Here is a 13,823-nt window from a genome sequence, read left to right on the forward strand (position 1 = left end):
TGCTTGTGAATTGTTTTCTAACCATACAAAGTGAAGAGACAGTCTAAAATAGTAAAACACTTTACTTTCTAAGTGGAGTAGATTGACAATTTTAAATTACTGTGCTACATATGCAAAAGAATTCTTATAAAATTATCCAGCTGAGCAGGTGCCTGCATTTTAATTTGATTGTTAATGGCTGAAGAGCATAACTCTACTGGGCCACTGAGGACTTGCACATGAGTAAGTCAAGCTTGATTTTAATTCTTAACTGTAATCAAGAAGACTGAGGTCGATCTTGAAATAGACATAAGGATAGTATTCTTGATTGCTCAGTTGTAAACCAGGAATATCCATACTCATCTGCAAAAGGAGACAAAGTAACTTAGGTGCTAGAAATAAACTGAGATATGATCACTTGTGTTTTTACATCCCTGTCAGTAAATAGAACATACTCCTACATCTGCTTTAATCAAAGCGTTCTGTCTGAGAAGTCATGCTCAGTTCCAACTTTGTGGATTCTTTTTGAAGTATTTATAAATTAATTTTGTAATTGTTCAAAACTAACTTCACAGTCTCCATCTCCACCTTCTAGGGTGGATACCTATTAGCCACTTGTCTGTAACTTGCTCCCTACCAGGTGATTGTGCTTGCCTCCATTAGACTAAAGTGAGGTTTTTGTAAGTATTACTTAGGAGTAGCCAACATGGAGGCTGGGGAGAAACTAGGGGCTTTTTGTTCACAGGACTTGCCACCTGGGATCCCAAGTGAGGACTGTCTAGTCCAGTATCCTCTGATGGTGGCCAGATGCTTCAGAGGGAGGTGTATGAAATGTCCAGTTAGGCCTCCCACACTAGATCTCCTAATTCCTTGAGATAGGCCTAAACCCTGGAGCATGAAGTGCTACATGATCTGGTTCTTGAGCACCGGTTTTAATTAAATTGATACAAAGTCTTGCAAATATATAGTTTTGTTCAGAACTAATGGCCATAGTCTCTCCTGCAGTAGACTGAACACTTACATCCATTATACTTGCTGCTGCTACTTCATCCAGATGTTTGAAGACTGCATTAAGAACATCTCTCAGGCGTTTTACAGACTTCTTGCTGGGCTGCAGCAGCATTGCCTGGAAATTCACCGGTAGGCCGTACCTTTAAATACACAGATGTACACTTAGTGCTGTTGGTACAGGGCAGTCATTTCAAACCTCTCTGGGAACTCTTCCTCCTGTCTCCAGTCTCATATCAGCCTGTTTTCACCAGCTCACTCCTCTCCACCAGTGCAGACTGTCTTTTCCCTTGTGTGGTGTCATCATCTGATAATAATGCATGGGAGCACCCTTGTGAAGCCTAAAGTGGATTAAATGTGTTCTCTCCCCAATATAGCCTTCATTTTACTCCTCCCCTGTAAATACACTTGAATAGTTACGTTCACCCTTTTGCCTCCTTCAAGCTGCAGCACTGTTCTTCTCAGTCATCTAAATTTTCCATATGCTGGTAGGAATTGCTAGAGCTGACTCTGTAAACCGGTGAGTCTTTCCTGCTAAAGTGATGTCCGAACACTGCTCTGTGAAAATAAACTGTTTGTTTTAACTTCTGCGTATTGACTCGCTTACCTGAGGACAGATTCCACAAAAACTCTCAGGGCTTTCACGTGAATCCAAGCCACAAATGCTTCACTGAAGTTCACTTTCAGCCAGCGCAGTAGTGGTCCCTATGGCAATAAACAGATTAATGCTGCTATTTCTCAAGTTGCTTTGGAGGTATTGATAGTAGTGCTAATTACAAACCATTCGCATTTGTGATTGGGGGCCTGTAGGGTAGGAAGGATGATTTAGTGGATGAGGCACTAGACAGGGTTCCAGGCTTATTCACAAGCTAGAGTGACCTTGGGCAAATCACTGACTCTAGCCTGTACCTCAGTTTCCCCCGTGTAAAAGATTTTTCTACCCTACAGTGCTGCTGTGAGCTTAAAAATCCATTTATGATTATGAGCTGCTGAGATACTACAGTGATAAAGGCTGTATCAGTCGCTGGAAGATGAAATCAAAATGTTACTTACATATTGTTGTTTCTTATCAGAAGCTAATTTCATTATTTCTTCCTTTTCACATTTCAGTTCTTTCTCATCAAAATAAAATTCTCGGACCATGAACCTTAAAACAAACGTATTGGCTTGTAATAGCTGCTGCTCATGTAACTTGCCTGGTCCTTTGTCATATGCTTCTGGAATAATATGCATTTCTAAATTGCCAGCTAATACCATACAGCATGCTGAACGGTGCTGTTACCCCAGAGCAATGTGGAGTCACTTTAGCATAGCAGGAGTTATTCTCCCAGACACACTGTGCCTTAGGCAAGCAGGTCAGACAGCGTCAGGAGTGGTGGCTGTGGATAGCTACTGTGCCACTCTTGGAGAACACAGCGTATGTTCACCCCCATAGAGGACAGACCCTGCTGGGCTTCCCTGCTCTCAATAAATCTAGGGCCAGCAGCAGGAGCTGTGAGCAGTCCTTGCACTTAGAGGAGTGTAAAGGGTAGAGTTGTGCGTGGCTCCTGCTGCATGCAGGGCAGGGGCTCCCTGCATCCTCTCCCCACCCTGAACAACCATGTGAGGCTGGCCCACTCTGCAGGAGCGGTTCAGTAACTACAGTACCTGTTTTCTCTGGCTTTGGCTTTGAAATCATCCATTACTTTTCTAAACAGTGTCACAGTGAAGAGTCCTCCCTCTGTGTCCTCAGCAATCATTCTGCAGGAAGAAATGCACTGCAGTGACCGAGCATGGAGAATGCCCTGTGCTTCAATTACCTGGTTTCTGTTGCAATTCTCTTTTCCGTTTACAGAACTGAACGATAGCATGAACTTTTTTAGATCTGCTGCTACTGAAAGCAAGGGCAAAATGTTCATTGATTTCAGCTGGAGCAGGACTGGGCCTTCAGTTCTAGGCCCTCTATGATCAAGCTTCTGAACTCTGCCAGCTGGGTGGATGTCTGTGTCCATTTGCTTCTTTCCTGTTATTCCTTATCTCTGGCTCCTCTTCTTCCTTTCTGTCCACCTATTTTTTGAGACAGGAAGTAGCAGACAATCCCCCTTTCTGCCCACTCCCTAACTTGCCCTCCTCCACTTTCTCCTGCTTCCATTGGTTCCTTCCCTCCTGATCTTCCCTCTCCAAGCCTTGCATCTCTGGACTGGATCTTCTCTCCTGCCACAATCTACGTTTTCCTGCTGCTGGCTACCCACTGAAACTTTTACTTCCTGGTAAGTCTGACAGGGTAAGCGTTAACTAGGCTTTTGCTGCTACAAGAGACATCTTGGAAGCTAAATTAACCCATCCCCAATCAGGAAACAGTTAAACGGCAGCACGTGGGTGAGTGTCTGTAACTCCACTAGCTTTAATGACATGCCTATTTACATCAGGACAGAACGTGACCCATATTATTGTAACAACATGTTCCTCTATTTTCATAACAATAGCAGGCAAAATAAGTGGTTTGTTGAGTAGTCAGGTGGCAAGGTAAAAGCAGAGAGACCTGAATCACGGGACATTTCAAAGGAAAAGCAAGGTTATTGTAAAATAGCTCACTGAAGCATTTTCATGTATCTGCACTTTCCCACAATCAAGCAGCTTCCATTTTAATCAGGGATTGAAGTAGCAAGAATGAGATTGAGATGATAGTGCTGCTCCATACATTCTCATAGAGCTCTTTCGTTACATGTACTATTCCCTCTGCCAGCCAGGGGCTTCAAAGGATTAAGATGAAAACAGCACAGAGATCTCAGAAGCAAACAGGGGAGCTAGGTCAGGAATTTCACTTACTTTGTGGATCGAGGCACTACCATATCAGAGAGGGATTCATATGTTTTTTGCCATTGTGCATAGTTCGACCTGTGGGCAACACAAAAGAAAGTGCATTAAGTAACTGAAAAGAGCAAGCATTTCTACTAAGTATGTACATGTGTATGTGATAGCCCTATGCTAAGCTAAATGGGGCATATTATAAATTATCACCTGCCTTATGAAGCTCTTTCAATGGGATTTATTCTACCATTCCAAACTCTAGAGCTATTTCAAATTGCAGCCATTAAAAAGAAAAAAATCAGCCTGCCAGCATATATTTCCTCATTCCCTTACATGTGGAATTCCTCCACTCCGTTATTCTAGCTGGAGGCCCAGTGTGACCAAGGTTTCCAGTGATGGCTCTTCTAGATCTCAAAATAGCACAACTTTAAAATCTGGCATTGTACACCCTTGAAGGTCTAGAAACAGCAGCTTTATCCCATGGGAGAAGGGAGATTCCCAGCTTCCCAAAGGGACCCAACACTTATTCCTAGCCCACCCTGGAAGGGGCTGAGATAACAGACTATACACAGTGACATTTTGATGTTTAGACAAGGTCTTTTTTAGAACTGTTTTCCATTTGTTAGTTTGATTTTTTTTTTCTCCCTTTGAGCCTTAGCCAGTTGGCATCATGGTAAAAAGATGCACTTAATGTGCCACTATGAACACCCTAAAGCCACAGGACAAGGGGCTCCCAGTGAAGCACAGAGTCTCAACTGGCCTGTACACACAGGTCGGTGTACACTCACCCACTCGCTGTCATGTTTATTTAACAATACATCACTGGAAAGCTAACTCACTGATCAGTTAGCATGCTTGCATGGGGCATGTACGGTTAGTAGATAAAGAATTATAAACGTGAGCTGGAACTATGTTCTTCAACTGGGTTTGGCAGGTAGGGCTCAAGGCACCCAGGCCTAGACTAAGGAATGTGGTTCCCAGCCTGCTTGAAAATATCGCCAGTGTAAACTGAGCAAGGGGAGACCATGGAAATGTATTTACAGCAGAGGTAAACAAAGCCACCAAACTAGCAGTGGGGGAGATAACCACTTAATTATCATGACAGTGGGAGGAGACTGCAAATATTAACATGGCATCAGCTCCCTGGTGGACATAGCAAGCTGAGCCCCCAGGAGGGCTTCCTGACTGGGGGGGGGAAAAAAAGATAAAATTTGAGGATATAAGCAGAGAGAGAAAGCCATTCCGACATCCTTCTGATGAGACAAAGGACCTGAGCGCTTTGAGCTTTCTGTTGGCTCCTGGTTAAGAACTGGCCAGCCATGCTGGAAGAATAACTATGTTGAGAAAATTACTTTGTTTAAGAAACTAGTTCATTAAGTTAGGTTTTAGTCTTAGAAGCATACTTTTACTTTTGTTTGGTTGTAACCATTTCTATCCCAATGCCTTCTCCTTGGGATCGCTTAAATGCCTGCTATTTGTTAAAGAGCCAAGGTGGGTGAGGTAATAGTTTTATTGGACCAGCTTCTGTTGGTGAGAGACACAAGCTTTCGAGAGCTCTGTGGGGCTCAAAAGCATGTCTCTCTCTCACCACCAGAAGTGGGTCCAGTAAAAGATATTACCTCACCCACCTTGGCTCTCTAATAACCTGGGACCGATACAGCTACAACTCTGCTGCATGTGTTTTGTTACTAAAGCTGATCTTGTTTTATTTCACACCCATCTCAGTGCATTATTTCCAAATGAGGGGTAAAAGCCTCAGCCAAATGAATATCTGATGCTGTGCACTGTCTCGTTAAAGGAACAGCAAACTGGATCAGCTTTGGGAAGTGCTACAGTGAGAGGCGCTGAGCATTGCAGGGGAGAGGGTTTTGAGGAGACTCAGGACTGGAAGGGCTGGTGGTGTCACCCTGCAATCAGGCTGGTGGAGCCAGGGTGAGGCCATGGTGCTGTGAGCAAGCTGCTGGGATCAGGGCTCTGAGCCAAAGCTGCACAGCACAGAAGCACTCAGGTTTACAGGGCAGGTGGTGACACAACCCCTCACTGTCTGGGTGAACCCCCAAAGTATCACACTTAGCTTTACAGGTACAAAGATTTTTTTTTTTAAATAGTCCCAGTAAAAGTATTTTAAACTCCCAAAAAGTTTCTTAAAATAACTTTTCTGTACAATGTGTCATGAAAGAAACCCTGATGATGGGGTTGGCATAAAGGTTTAATGGGCTCTCAGTTGGCATGACTTGTGATGTGTGCATGCAGATACAAAAAACTCCCTGTTTATGTAATTCCTATATGTATCTTAGACCTGGTCTACAGTCAAAAATTAGACTGACCTAGCTCCACGTGAAAAATTTCACATCCTGAACAATGTAGTTACATCCACCTAAGCCCCAGTGTAGATGTGGTTAGGCTGAAGGAAGAATTCTTACATTGACCTAGTTTCTACCTCTCAGAGAAGTGGATTAACTACATGGATGGGAAAAAAAACCCTTTTCTGTTAATCTGGGAAGTGTCTACACTATGTAGCTACGGTGCAATAACTGCAGCAGCATAGCTGAGCCGCTGTAGTGTAGACATACCCTTAGAGATGGGCCCAAACCAAAACTCTATATCTAAACATTGTGACTCTGGCCCGATCTTTCATAACTACACTCCCCCGCTCCCTCTTAAAAGGAAGCCACACGCACTTGCACTTGCTCTGTCTCTCCCCCTCCCTCCCTGAAAGGAGATTATCTTACTTTGGAACTACAACGAGAAGAGTGATGAGATATTCGGAATTCAGCACAAAGTCTTCTTTGTTCACTATATCAGCTAAAGTACGAGTCAACAGATTTCCCCTAAAATAAAACAAACCAGAAGAAAAGAATCATGATTGGAACATATACAGGGGACTACAGCACTTTGGAAATGTCAAGTGCTATACAGCTAACTGCGAAGTAGTGTTATATACAGAGGAATGCACGTTCCAGATCTGACACGTCTAAAGGCCTCGCACAGGTTTTGTACTAGGTATCTATTTTGGTAAGGGGGTGAGATTTCTTATACGAGTTATACCAGTACAACCCGTAGTGTGGACTCAGTTATACCAATATAAAGTTGCCTTACATCAGTTTAGTTTATTCCCCTTCTCATATGGGAATATTTATTACACAAGGACCACTGTACACACTAGCAGTGTTGTACCACGTTAACTAAAACTGGTCAAAGCAGTGTACATTTTGTGCAGAGAAGCCCTTCAGCCCTTCCCCAGTGCTAGGAGATACTGTATAGAAAGACACCTCCCCTGCCCCAAGTCTGTGTGATGGTGAGTAGAACTGAAGCTTTCACCATTACCTTCATTAAGGTTCTTCACATTTTTGCCTCATCTCTTATTACAGCTCAGTATATAACTGGAAACAGGACCACCGCAGCCATGTTACTTCTAGTCTCATCTTACTGTCATACTGGGGGTCAATCCCTCTGAGGAACTGGAGAGGGGACAGCTAGTCTGGGAGCACCTGTCCCAGCTCCTCTTAACCACCAATGGGTATCTTCTGTCCCATGCAGCAAGTGCTCCTCTGCTGAGGTGGGGTTGGGAGGAAAGAACCAGGGAGCACAGCAAAACAAGTGAACAAACATGAATAAAAAACCAAAAGCAAAAGCAAAACTGTCAGCAAAGAGGGGAGTAAAAGGCATGAAGGGAGTAAAGAATGCAGACCCAAAAGGAGAGACAGAGTAACCCTGCCAGTATATGGCACAAGCAATTAAGTGGGTGTTGGGGGAGGGAAGATGCTAATCCACCAGTTTGTTGCAAGAGGGGGGACAGGGGGGCTGTGTCCTAAATAGAGCTAGGCAGGAAACAGTTTTTGTCTTTCTGCAGAAAATGTTGAGATTTTGAATTTTCACATCCTAAATCTGGATAAAGTCAAAAATCTCAAATTTTTGTGAATCGAAGCTCCAAAATATTTTTACCGTGTTCTATTTTACTATAATTAGCTTGCATTTTCAAACAAAACCAGAATTTTTCAAAAATGCCAAAATGAAACAGTTCAACAATTTCCAAACTTTTTTTCAAAAATGTTTTGAGTCAAAAAAATTCATTGAAATGGACCTGTTCCCGCTAAAAATTTGGTTTTGACAGAAAAAACCCCCCGCTAAGATGAAAAATGCCTGGCCACTTCTCATCCTAACCACTCTCCAGAGTGCTAAGCTACATTGCGTGTGGCACTCTTCTCCATTCCTGGAGCCCTACTTCCCCTACCACAGAGCATGGGTAACTTCCATTGGTACAGTTCAGCTCCCTGGGAACAGTCCCAGGAATGTGGAGTGGCACTGTGCTGTTTATGCCACTCGAGAACCTGCACAGGAAAGGTTAGCTCACATTAGCATTGAGATGTCTGTTGGCACTGACAGTGGATTTGCCTGGCACTCTCTAAGATGCTCTAAAAGTTCTGTTTACAGATGTTTTCTTCTCAAATGGGTTGCTTAAAACTCATCTTACCTAGGATTTTCCAACTCCCATTGGAAGTGGGGAAATGATCAAAGCAGACTTGAATTTAGAAAGAATGGAGCTTGCCAGCCAAATCTCATTGCTTGTTTAAGGAAAATTACAGAAGTAGTGAATCAAGAGAACTCAACATACCCTATATTTAGAATAGTATCAACATGTTTAAAGAATGAACTTATTTAACCCAGTGAAGAGAGGAGAGAAAACATTTACTAAGGCAAGAGGGGGTTGTAGCTATGAGTAACAGGATGAAATTAAGAAAGGGAAGGCTGATCAGTGAGTGTAATGGGGAAATAATGGAAGTATGACTCCATGTGACTTCTATAACCAAGTATAGGATACAATCTGCATTGCATGGGATTGCACTGGTTGACTTAATAGAACTTCCCCATCTCCTATTTCTGATACTATGCAATATGCTCAGAACAAATGCAATGATATTAGGTTTTGACGCAAGTCAGTCACATTGCTTCTATAGTTAACAGTTATGAACTTTAGCCTAAGCAAAGAGAAGGAATCTATTGGTCCGATTTTAAGAGGTAATGGAAAACGGGGGTGTCCAGTAACTTCCGCTAGATCTGTGGATGCTCACCATTTCTGACAATTATTCCCAATATTCATTCCTGTCAGAACACGTAGGCAGGAAAGTACATACATACAAACAACACACCAGTACAAACACTCAACATACACGGGCACACAATGTACATACACAGTTTTTCTTTCCAGGCTTTGCAAATTTCCTTTGATGTTGTTGTATGCTGCTGTTCGGGACTTCAGGTCTGTTTCTATTTGTGTGATTTGCTAAATACAAAAGCAAAAATGCAATTGACGTAAACTGACTGCATTTATGTTTACAAAGTCAACAGTGCTGTAAATAAGTAGCAAGATGTAAGGAGCTGGACCAAATGATAATTTCATTACATGTAACTTTTCATTACATTTTCAGTGCATCTCCAGCATAAGTAAGAGAGTATCAGATGGCATGTTTGTTAATGAAGGATGTTATACTTGCGAAGAGTAGCTTCACCTGGATTTAAGAAAATAACTATAGAAAAGGTGGTTGTAAACAGAATTCATTGTTTCCCTGCTCTCTCCATTTCACTTCCCCTCCCGTTATACCCAATGCATTAGGCCTCAGCCGGGATCAGGGCCCTATTGTACTAGGCAGTATAGTGACATAAAATAGCCTATGGCTTCTGCAAAGAAGTTTACAGTGTAAATAATTCATCCATCTTGTGATGCTTTGATTTAATGTAAAACCATGAATACTGTAGAAAAAAATACAGTATTTTCTATATGGAGAACAACATTGCAACATATAATAATAATAAAAGTATTATAATAAAGGAGATAAAAGCCGTGGGAAGCCTATATAAAAATATTCGAGGAAGATGGGGTTGCCAGCCATCTGTTTTTTGACCAGAATGCCCAGTCAAAAAGAGACCTTAGCAGCCGCTTCCTCGGAGCCATGGTAGGACCCCGCACTCCCCTTCGTACACAACCCCCTGGCCCAGCCCGCACTCCAACCCCCTGGCCCAGCCTGGAGAGCCCCCTCCTACACCCCAAACCCATCTTCCCTGGCCCCAGCCAGAGCCCTCACCACTCCCATGTTCCAACCCCTTGGCCCAGCCTGGAGTCCCCTCCACACCCCAAACCCCTCATCCCCAGCCCCAGCCAGAGCCCTCACCCACCCCGCATCCCAATCCCCTGGCCCAGCCTGGAGCCCCCTCCTACACCCCAAACCCATCATCCCTGGCCCTAGCCAGAACCCTCACCCCCCCCATGCCCCAACCCCTTGGCCCAGCCTGGAGCCCCCTCCCACACCTCAAACCCTCCATCCCCGGCCCCAGCCAAAACTCTAGCTACCCCCCCACCCCCCGCACCCAACCCCTTGGCTCAGCCTGGAGCCTTCTTCTGCACCCCAAACCCCTCATCCCTGGCCCTACCCCCAGCCGGAGCCCTCACCCTGCTGTGCATCCCAACCCCGTGGCCCAGACCAGAGTCCCCTCCCACATTCCACACCTCTCATCCCCGGCCCCAGCCGGAGCCCTCACCCCTCCCATGCACCCCAACTGCCTGGCCCAGCCCGGAGTCCCCTCCTACACCCCAAACCCATCATCCCCGGCCCCACCCCAGAGCCCACACCCCCAGCTGGAGCCCTCACCTCCCCCACACCCCAACCCTCTGCCCCAGCCCAGAACCCCTTCTGTACCCCAAACCCCTCATCCCCAGGCCCAACCCAGAGCCTGCACCCCAGCCCAGAGCTCATACTCCTTCCCACACCCCAACCCCCGGCCCCAGCTTGGTGAAAGTAAGTGAGGGTGAGGAAGAGTTGGGGGGGGTGTTATGGAGCGAGTGGGAGCAGGACCTCGGAGAATTAGCAGGGCCTGGGCGGGGACTCAGAGAAGGGGCGGGGCAGGGATGTTTGGTTTTGTGTGATTAGAAAGTTGGCAACCCTACAGGAAGAGCTGTTAAGGCACATTTTCATCCTCCTGTGACATGAGTAGGTTTCACCATATATTATTCTGAGTACATTTCACCAGCATTATTTCATAATGAAAAAAATCACCCTGACTATTTCAGTTCACAGGGTCTGCTTATGCTCCTACTCAAATCAATGGCAAAATGCCCTTGACTCTGATAAGGGAAGGATCAGACACTGATACTAGCCCTGAGAACTGCAACAGCATGATACTCCCATTTGGATGCCTTTTTAGAAGTCAGCGAGCATGATTTACCTTTGCTAATGCTTCTGAAATGTTCTTCAGCGGCTGCTTTATGGGATATTTGGCCATGTCCCACTCAAACCGGGTCAGGTAACTAATTAGGTCAACTGAAAAGATACAAATAAATGTATGAAACAAGCAAGCTGAGAAATCCACTACACTATGTTGTAAAACTGAAAGTAAAATACAACTTTGGGAGCTATTCTCCACTTGCTCCACTAGCCACATCTTTCGTTAACATTGGAGATGGGCTCAACCCAGAATCCCAGTTCTGAATGGCCCCAGAGTTCCGCACCAGATCTGAACTTCACAAAACAGAACCACAACTCTAAAAACCCCTCAAGACCCTGCCCCCACCCCCACACCCCACCCTCGCTTTTCCCAAACTTGAAAAAAGTTCAGATCCAGAATTTAACTTTGTAGCACAGGTTCAACTGTCATTAATAATCAAGTCACACATCTTCACTGAGGCAAATTGTTCCTAATCAATCCAGACCCTCAACAATATTCAAGCTCCTAATTTCCAATGGAAAATATTTTTGAGGATCGGGGCATTACTATCTATCACCAAACTAGAGTCACTATAAAATTAGCTGTGACTGTTCTGGACAAAAAGATATTCAACAGTATCAGATTTTCCAGTCATTCTCATTTAGGCAAACATGCTCATGAAACACACCTCAGTTTTGATTAGTAAAGTGTGGCTGAAGTTTATAATCCTATCAGTAGGAGTGATCATTGGGGCAAACACTGGAGTTAATGGAATTGCACTGAGAGAAGTATTTGATCCACTTTGCTACCAATACAGCTGATACTGTTACTCAGTTTTGACTCTGTCAGACTCCTCCTGATGTCAAACCTGAATAAGGAGTGAGTCAAAACTGAGCAAGAAACTCCTGATTTGGCTTTGATAGTGTACCAGGGAAAACATAAACTCAGAATTCCCAAGCTAATGGAAGCAAAACTGTGCAACAGTGTTTCTACAAAAGAATAAATCAATCACAGCATCCAAAATGAGAAATTCACAGCAAGTTCCGTTACACATACAGCCCTCATGAATGAGTCACTCTGAAATTGAGTAATGGGAGCCTCTACTCCTTCCTGTGATGTGGCAGAAATTTACCAGTGACTCCCAGCTAGCAAAAAGGATTCTTGCCATGATGCACCACTTGGAAAACAGGGAACTTTAGTGTCTGTCACCATCAAAGGTTGAGTAGACATTACAAAACCAAATGAATGTTTTTTTCCCATCAATATGTCAAATGCCGTTATGAAACAGGCAATTTTTTGCACAAGTCAACCCAGAAAAGTTGTACACTGATGTTACCTCAGTGTAGGGTTGTCTTTATGCAAGTTTGTCTGATGGGATAAGCTCACATGTCCTCATGTTGTCATGATGTGACAAGACCATGATGTTACATTAAAATTCTATTGTGTCCCATCAAAAGTTCAGGCAACCCCTGGAAATTATTGTGGGACTGTCACAGGGTAAGCTGGGTCTTGGCTGCACCTTGTGCCAGGCTCAGGCTGCCTTCCCAACAGAAGGGAATAAATCTTATGATCACATGGTAGAAGATTGGGCCTCAGAGTTGGGCCTGCTGGAATATAATGGGCAGCCTGAGTTGAGGGAGGAGGCTGGAGACAAGAAGGACGAGAAAGGCTCTCTTCCATATCCAGGCAGCAGGTCTGGGACGCAGGGCCGGCGCTTCCATTTAGGCGACCTAGGCCTTCGCCTAGGGCGTCAGGATTTGGGAGGGCGGCAGACTTCTCCAGTGGACCTCCTGCAGGCGTGCCTGCGGACGGTCCGCTGGTCCTGCGGCTCCGATGGAGCATCCGCAGGCACGCCTGCGGCAGGTCCACCGGAGCCGCGGGACCAGCGAGCTGGCCCTGCACCTAGGGTGCCAAAAACCCTTGCGCCGCTCCTTCTGGGACTGTAACCCTGTAGGCTAGGAAGCTCGAAGGCCGTATATTGGAGAAAGGCCACAGCAGGCCAGCAGAGGACATGGGGAGTGAGACCTACAGGGAGCAGATAGACTCCTGCAGGATTCTGTGAGCCAGGGGAAAGGACCTGGAGCACATGTGGAACTTATATTCATCTGATTTATTTGGGAGAAATAAAGCTCAAGCTCTTAAAAAAAGGGAGTGAAATCCTGTGGCTGCTGAGTTCTTTGATGAGTTGGCTCACTGGATTACATGGATCCATTAACATCCTGCAAACTGGGCTTCTGGGACTTGGCATCATCCTGTCAATACCGAGATCCTCCTGACAACCCTCTGTGATGCTCTGTGAAATGCATTTAATGTGTTACGTTCTCTCAGATCTGTAGCGAAAAAACATTCTAACTGCTGTACTAACAAGTTGCAGCTACTGCAGCCTCTTCTTGTGACAAAACATAGTCACTCTTCCACACACTGTTATCCTTTCCCTGGACTCCTCTCAACCCAGGAGTCAATTTACTTTAGTAGACTTCCTAAGTGTGAAAAGTCAGGTATTTTACTTATCAACAGAAGCTGCAGCACAAGAGGCAGATAGCATTGGAGTGACTATGCTCCTACCACTTCTACACAAAATGCTCTGAGGACAGGCCACAAAAAAAGCCAACACAGTGGAGCTTTAGGACAAAATCCTGCACCTCCTCTATGAATATGAAGTGGGATCAGCACAATTCTGCAGCATTCTGTGTGATGGGGAGAGATTGCAGCAGCCACAGAGAGGACTCCACCCCTTGGCATGCATGGAGTTGCACTCTGAGGTGGCCTTTGCTCCAGCAACATGGGCTTGGGAGTGGGCAAGGGGAATAGATCTGCCAAAGTGGAGAACTATGTACACAAAGGCT

At 44.9% G+C, this 13,823-nt stretch overlaps 1 protein-coding gene across 2 annotated transcripts in view; it reads right to left on the reverse strand.

The window, feature by feature from the left end:
- Nucleotides 1–44: 44 nt before the first annotated feature.
- Nucleotides 45–13,823, reverse strand: part of ATP6V1C2 (ATPase H+ transporting V1 subunit C2) — a 30,740-nt gene continuing 16,961 nt past the window's right edge. For both annotated transcript variants that reach the window (XM_032783347.2, XM_032783346.2), the window contains 9 exons: nt 10,999–11,093; nt 8,970–9,061; nt 6,510–6,608; nt 3,796–3,864; nt 2,635–2,727; nt 2,041–2,134; nt 1,595–1,692; nt 1,001–1,130; nt 45–342 (listed from right to left, as the gene is read on the reverse strand). In XM_032783347.2, the coding sequence (XP_032639238.1) occupies nt 247–342; nt 1,001–1,130; nt 1,595–1,692; nt 2,041–2,134; nt 2,635–2,727; nt 3,796–3,864; nt 6,510–6,608; nt 8,970–9,061; nt 10,999–11,093 (866 nt within the window). In that variant the 3' untranslated portion in view covers nt 45–246. The remainder of the gene's footprint in view (nt 343–1,000; nt 1,131–1,594; nt 1,693–2,040; nt 2,135–2,634; nt 2,728–3,795; nt 3,865–6,509; nt 6,609–8,969; nt 9,062–10,998; nt 11,094–13,823) is intronic.

Source organism: Chelonoidis abingdonii, chromosome 3 (assembly GCF_003597395.2).
Source record: "Chelonoidis abingdonii isolate Lonesome George chromosome 3, CheloAbing_2.0, whole genome shotgun sequence".
NCBI lineage: Eukaryota > Metazoa > Chordata > Testudines > Testudinidae > Chelonoidis > Chelonoidis abingdonii.